The 7721-nt window shown below is 37.3% G+C and overlaps 1 protein-coding gene across 1 annotated transcript; it reads left to right on the forward strand.

The window, feature by feature from the left end:
* The first annotated feature begins 23 nt into the window (after window positions 1–23).
* On the forward strand, window positions 24–6953 carry sgtb (small glutamine rich tetratricopeptide repeat co-chaperone beta). The gene is made up of 12 exons (XM_041969664.1): window positions 24–100; window positions 1743–1855; window positions 2022–2125; window positions 2344–2419; window positions 3097–3196; window positions 3339–3443; window positions 3517–3655; window positions 3767–3829; window positions 4219–4256; window positions 4360–4443; window positions 5968–6088; window positions 6167–6953. The coding sequence occupies exons 2-11, from the start codon at window positions 1756–1758 to the stop codon at window positions 6077–6079; spliced, it is 921 nt and encodes a 306-aa protein (XP_041825598.1). The 5' UTR covers window positions 24–100; window positions 1743–1755; the 3' UTR covers window positions 6080–6088; window positions 6167–6953.
* The last annotated feature ends 768 nt before the right edge of the window (window positions 6954–7721 follow it).

Raw genomic sequence — 7721 nt, forward strand, 5'->3', positions numbered from 1 at the left:
CCTTTTATTTCCGCTGCTAACGCGCAGGCGCAGAGGAGGATGCGCTCAGTCTGACACGAGCCCTCATGACGCGGTAGCAGCAGACAGCTGAGGAGCACAGGTAGGTGGGCGGGTGGGGGACACCGAACAGCATCCTTACAAATATAACATTCATAGTTGGTTTTATTTAGGAGCTGAGCTTTGCTTCGTCACCTCGCGCTGCTTTCTGAAGGGTTTTGTTTTTAATGGTCAGCATCATACAAAGCTGCACAGTGCGCGAGCTTTGTCAGATTAGGCTTTTTAGAATTGGCTACCCCTTCTAGGCTCTAAACCAGAATTAGACCAGTGCATTTGTGATTTTTTTTAAAGATATTTCGCCTGTATGATGAATTTGAACACATCTTTTTCCCATTGTGTGGTATTACATCACAGCTTCTGCATCACCGCATCTACGTGTGTCAACACACACTCAGGGAGGAGTGGTTGTGCCAGCCAGACCTACATGATCATAACAGCGCATGGCATCAGCACGTGATGGAAATATGAGGCAGTGTTTATGTCTGTGGACGACTTTCAGCATAGTGTCAAGTTATAGTAATTTAAATTTTGCTCCTGCAGCAGAAATGTTCAGTCAGAGAAAAACACGCTGCAACAAGAGCCAGAATGTTAACAGAGCAGGAATCATTTTGCTTGAATCCTCTTATGAGTTGTCTTGGAAACAAGACTCGAATGCACCACCAGCATCCTTAGCTGTGTGTGATGAAAGATAACATGGTTGGATTAACCTGTGAGGAGACCCAGTTTGCTGTTGGGCAAATACTCTGTTAGCGGCGTTATCATCACTTTTATTCACAGATATGTGAGCACAGGGTGCATCGTTGTTAAAGGGACACACAATAGATAAAACCACAGGGGTCCTCATCTAAATTATACATTAGTTTCCAAGATTCCTTAACAGATGCAATTTATCACACTAAAAATGGTCGGCTGGTGTGCTCAGTCAATAATCCATCTCCATCAGTGAACATTTAACAAACAGTTAAATATTTTATAATTAGGGTATTAACATCAGGTAGGACAAATTATTAGAGTTATAAAAAAAAACAATATTTTCAAACTCAATATAATTTTTAATCTTATAAAGGAAAAGTTTTTAGAAAGTTTTTAATAAACATAGCTTTTGACTAATTTGACTAACAGCTTTTGGTGTTTCTAACTGATATAATCAGTACTGCTTAAATTGGTATGAATGGGTTACTGCCCACATACTTCCATGGAGTGATGGGAAGTTCGGCTCTTTTCAAAGATTCGGTTCTTTTGGCTCCTAAATGACTCTCTGTTCAGTATCTCGTAGCTTCAAGTTTAGCCTAACTTAACCATTCTGATTAGTTTGCATGTTGGTAATATATATATATATATATATATATAATATACTATATTATAGTTTTAGAGGAGAAGTAAAAAGAGGCAGCGCAGTAGAGAGCGGTGGTCTATGCATCCATTAAATATATTGCTGGTTCCTCTGTTTTGACTTAATAGCTTAGCTGTATTTTTATATCATTATTATATTACATGGAGAAAAACCCTTCTCACATTCATGCAACAACTTGTTAATATTTCCATCTGACCACCATTTTAAATAGCAAAGCAGAGTTGTATTATATCCCCTGAGTCGTGTGTTTCACATCTATTATGAACTACCACATCATGAATTCATAATGACGTCATCGTTGTGTGGGTATTTTTCCCATTTCTGCCTGTAGTTTTGAGGTAAAAATGGCTGTGGAGAAACGTCTGGCCTTCGCCATTGTGCAGTTCCTCCGAGATCAAACACATTGTGGTGTTTTGAATTCTGATGAGCAGGAAAGCCTCGAGGGTGGGTTGACTCACTGTGCACTTACACTTTGTAGAGTACCTCACTAGTCTGCAGCAGGTTGTTCTGTCCAGCTCTAAGCTGACTAAACAGATCATCTTAGTTTTTTTTTTTTATATTGATTTAAAGGGAGTAAACCAGTTTTATTGTCACTGATTCTCCACTTTAGTTGCAATACAGTGCTTGGAGACCACCTTCAAGATCAGCTCCAGTGACTGCCATCTTGCAGTGCCACAGCCACTTAGAGAGATATTTCTCAATGCTCTGCTCAAGGTGGGGATTTTAAAGTACATGGGAGCCATATGATATTCAAAGGTTGAAAGTATGATGAGTATACTTGTTTAATACATGTCTTATAAACAGTGTTATGTACCTCTCTCGTAGCAGGTGTTTAGACTCGTTTATTGAAGCAGTTTTTAAAATTGCACTTATGATTTGCCTGTTTGCAAGTTCCTGCTATTTAAATCTCATTGAAATTTGTTTTTTAATAGAATGACAACCTCACTTTACCAGAGACCTTCCCATCTCCAGAAGACATCGAACGGGCAGAACAACTTAAGAATGAAGGTAATGTTATCAAACTCAATATGAACTCTTAATAATCTGAGTTATAAGTCCATTTATAAACAATTCAGAGCTCATTATTGTACAGCAAGAAAGATTATTCACAAGTAGAAAACATTCGAAACAATCACCAATCTTCCCAGAGTTCATCCCAAGATCAGACCGTGCTCAGAGAACCTACAGAAGAGCCAAGAGCTACATCTCAGACTCTGCATGCTAACTGTTAGCATGCTGAAATGCATTGCAGGAAAAAAGCCTCTTCACCTCAAAAAGAATATGCAGGTTTGCAAAGTTGCATTTGAACAAACTGCATGACTTCTGGAATAATGTCCATTGGACTGACCAGACCAAAGTGAAGATGTTTGGTGATAATGCAGATTTGGAGAAAACCAAACACAGCATATCAGCACAAACAGCCCATAACATTGAAGTATTTTACAGAATCCATCTGTCTGACAGCTAAAGCTTGGTTGAATTTGGCTCATGCAACTGGATAATGATCCAAAACACATCAACTAATTAAGTCATGTTCCAGATCTCAACCCGACTGAAATGCTGTGGTGTGACTATAACAGAGCTGTGCAGACACAAATGCTGCAAACTTTATTAAAGTGAAACAACATTGTATAGAGGTGTGGACCGAAATTCCAGTCTACTGTTTGTAACAACACCAATTCTAGGGAACAATCACATGAAGGAGGAGAACTACAGATGTGCAGTGGAGTGCTACACAAAGGCCATAGATCTGGACCTAAGAAACGCTGTCTATTACTGCAACAGGTATTTATTACCGACAGCAACATGATGTCTTACAGTCATAAGATGTGCTTCATTTTGTGCTTGTCAAGGTTAGATTTTGATATTCATTTGCACAAAATCAGATTAGAGACAAAAGCATGAATTTTGACTGAACCCTTTGCAGGGCTGCAGCACACAGTAAACTGGGAAATTATACTGAGGCAACTGGTGACTGTGAAAGAGCCATTGGGATTGACCCAACCTACAGCAAAGCATATGGAAGGATGGGGTAAGTTTAATTTTATCTCCTTCCTCCAGAACTTTTTGAAGTCTACTAAAACTGCTTTTCTTCGTGGCTTCAGTTTGGCTTTGACAGCTATGAACAAGTATCCAGAGGCAATTTCTTACTTCAAGAAAGCTTTGGTGTTAGACCCTGAAAATGACACATACAAGTCCAACCTGAAGATCGCAGAACAGAAGCAAAAAGAAGCATCCAGCCCAGTAAGTTAAGCAAGTTCTGCTTTTATTTTAGCCTCATGTAACATTATACACTCACATACACTGTGTTATAGCCATGTTTGTTTTCTTTTTATTTGCAAATGTGCCCCACAGATAGCTGCTGGATTGGGATTTGACATGGCTAGCTTAATCAACAACCCTGCCTTCATCAGCATGGTGAGACTCCTCATATCTGCTCAGTACTCAAAAAGCTTTGTGCTGAGCACAGTCTGTCATTTAGGAATCTTCTCATTGGTCCCATGAGAGGCTGTTAGCCATCAGAGTTATTGTCTCATGGAAACGTCCTTGTCTGGGGGAAGAGAATCTGGAGCTGTTAAACGATGACACATGAGAACGTTTGACGGGTCAAGAACGCTTCTGCTAGCATGCCAGAGTTTTATTGGAGCAATGACAAGAAAGGTCTACATCTGAGAGCTGTGTACCTGCACAGTGATGAGTTATGGACTGTTTTTCCTCATAAAACTGCCTGTGGGATCAGTCATAAATAGTCTGTTTATAACGTTTGTAAGAAATACAATGGATTTCAGCTTAATTTCTCTTTACAGGCTGCAAGCGTTATGCAGAACCAACAAGTGCAACAGCTGTGAGTTGAATCTTGTGTTTGATCCCATTAAGATCAGATCATGTGAATTCTAGTTTTAAGCTGGATTTCATTGTCAGCTGACTTCCTGTCGCTGTGTTGTCAGTATGTCAGGAATGATGTCTAATGCAGTTGGAGGTCCTGCAGCAGGAGTGGGAGGACTGTCAGATATCTCCAGTTTGATTGAAGCGTAAGTCCACTGTTGACTTTGTAAAACCATTATTTGTTTTAAAGGTGATACAAATCTTTTTATATATCAATACTGAGAGGCAGACCAGTTGTTACCGGTATTGTTGTAGGTGCAGGTATTGATCCATTAACTACCACTAACACAATGACTGTTTAAAACAATTCTTGAAATCCTGCAATTAATTCAGCTATATTTTACAAAGCTTTGCCAATTTTGAGTGTATTTTAGTTTTATTTCTCCCGTTACACAAACCCAAATGGAATAAAAAAAAGAATTGATCCCATTTTCTGAAACTTAACTGATTTGGTACCTTATCCATTTTATTCAAGAAAAAACCCTGAAGCTCCATCAATATAATGACAGGATATTAACGAATTAACAAACTGCTTCCAGTCTTTTTTTATTTTATTTATTTAATTTATTGCCTTTATTTTTATTTATTTACTATTATTTCTTATAATAGTAAATTTTACTATTATTTACTATTATTATTTATTTTTTATATTATTTATATGGTCAAATTTATATGAATATATTTATTGTTATTCGTTTATTTAATATTTAATTTGGTTTTATTTTGTTCTAGTCTTTATCTCTATGTTACTGTATTTTTCACTGCTTATTTGCTTTATTTTCTTTTTGTAAATAAATTCAGGCATTAAGGGCTTAAAAGAGCATCCCAGAAAAGCTGAACTTAAAACAGTTTGTCCACAAAAATTTGTAGAGAATCAACAGATTTTTATCATTTATGATGAGTACTCTCATTATAAGAAGACTGACGATCTCTCCAGGGTGTACCCTGCATCTCACCTGCTAATTACTGGGATAAGCGGTGTAGAAAATAGATGGACGGATGGACTATCATTATAATAATATAGAAACCAGAATTAAAACCAATACACGAAATAGTTGTGATCTTCAGGCTTTCAGGCAGATATGATTCTGTTGTATAAATTGCTGCAAGGTTTAAAAAAAATTCTGAAAACAAATTGTCTGTAAATACACTAAATCATACATCTACATGCACAGGTTAGACCTTTGCAATGCAAAGAAAAAAACATAAAGAACACCCAGAAACATCTCCACCTTCTCTAAAGTTGAGATCCATCTATCCAGTCTGAGGTGAAGTTGAAAAGTGATGAATATCATTAGCACACAGATCAAAAAGTCTGGATCTGTGCTTGTATGGGGTGTGTTACTGCACATATCATGAGCAACATCCCATCAGTCAAGTTCTTTGAAGCAATGCATAAGATTTTGCTTATGTCAGCAAGACTGCATGATGAATAAGCACAACTGTAGTAAAGGGGTTAGGGTTGAGTTTGCAGCATTTTAAGTGTGAATTAGCTGGAATTTTCATTCTAAAATCTTTTTTTGGGAAATAGGGCTTTATTAGTTTATCCCCAGAATTTAGGCATGTTGCTTTTTTTTATATCTTTATTTACTGTATAATAGAAAAAAAGAACTGTACCTCATCTGAAAAGAAATACAACAGGTAAGCATGTTGTTTCGTCTGTGTATCAGGGGACAGCAGTTCGCCCAGCAGATCCAGCAGCAGAACCCCGAGCTGATCGAACAGCTGAGGAACCACATCCGGAGCCGCTCCTTCAGTGGCAGCGCCGAGGAGCACTCATGATCTTTTCAGGTATTCCTAAACCAAACTGACCATATATACGAATCTAGATGCATTTTTAATAATCAACATGGAATATTTTCTTTCCAGCCACACTTCCCCCCCTACCCCCTCCCATGAGGAAGAGCCACTATATGGCGTGATAGCAATCTCTACACCCACTTCTTTAAGTCAAATCCCCGGCGTAGCTGGATTGAAGAGACAAGGATGGGGCTGAAGGCACTTTACTGTGAAGAAAAGGCCCTGAAGTGGAGGCAGGAGGGCCTGGAGACTGGAACATGATATGAAACATCCCACAGATGTAGGAGAAAACATACCTTACTCACTGATATCTTACTACATGTGTGAATCCTTTCCTCAGAGCTTTTACATCAGGCAGAGATCATGTTTTATATGTGCTGAAACTACTGCCGTCTTCATGTTATGAGTTGAGGATCCATCCGTCTGGTCATGATGGATAGAGGGTTAGGGAGGAATGTACTCTAACTGCATTTTCAGCCTTTCTCATACAAATCTGGTTTACTTTGTTTATTCTATTTTTGTAGTCAGAATTCTCTGTAATTGTTTATTGCAAAACCATTCAGTCTTTGAACACATGGGACTCATCGTTGCTTTGTAATAATTAACTTTTTAATTAAGACCATGTAAGCGTATAGCAGTGTTTGCAGCCTTTTGTTACGCTGTTAAAGCACTTTAGCAGGAATAAATGCTGTCCCCTTTGAGCAGGTTTAATTACTGATGAACAACATATTCATAGTTTATTTTGCATGCTCTAAAATCTGGTATTTGAGCTCCGATACTTTATGGAAACAAGTAGGTATGCCACGACAGTACTAGGTTTTATCTAATACATATGAATAAATGTCTTGAAACTGAATATCCACTGCTTGTTCGTATTTGCCTTTTGTCTCTTCATCACCAGAAAATGCCAAGTGAGATTTTTTTTTAAGTGTCTTTGAATAGCGAAACATGCTGCCATCACGACCAGGATTCCCTAAAATGAAACATTTTATATTTTAGTGGGACTTTCTTGATTAAAGAATAAGCAGATATGAATGAATTAGGTCTGTCAGAGTTTCATTACAAGATAATTATGGATATATTAGTTTATATTTAAATTGGTATCAGTTAAAATAAACTTAAACTTATTGCGTTTGCTTACTTTTTAAGCTAATGAATTATACTAAAGACAGTCAAAGGAGAGGAAGAAAATAAAACTTATCCTAATAATGAAAAGAATACGAGACACATGAGATTGGGCATAAATCTGAGGCTTAAGATTACTTTAAAAACACAATAAAAAGTAAATAAAAAGAAATCTAACCAGTTGTTCCTCAAATCCACATTTAACTGATCTTTTTTTCTGGTGAATTAAACTTATAGACATGTTTAATTCTTCAGGGTTTTGTGACTTACAATAACTAAACAAATGACTGATCATGTCATGTTTGTGGTTCACACCTAACACTTCATCTGTTAATGAAGGTTATAGTAAGTTATTATTGCTCAACGGATCATCTACCTACTGTAATTAAATAAAGTCACAGTGAGCAGATTTTGTGCGACTTCTACCGTAAGAATAGCACATTATACATTTTTTTTCTTATTAAAGAGTTAAAATGAGGTTTTATTCAGATTGAGCATG

This window comes from Melanotaenia boesemani, chromosome 19 (assembly GCF_017639745.1).
Source record: "Melanotaenia boesemani isolate fMelBoe1 chromosome 19, fMelBoe1.pri, whole genome shotgun sequence".
Taxonomy (NCBI): Eukaryota; Metazoa; Chordata; class Actinopteri; order Atheriniformes; family Melanotaeniidae; genus Melanotaenia; species Melanotaenia boesemani.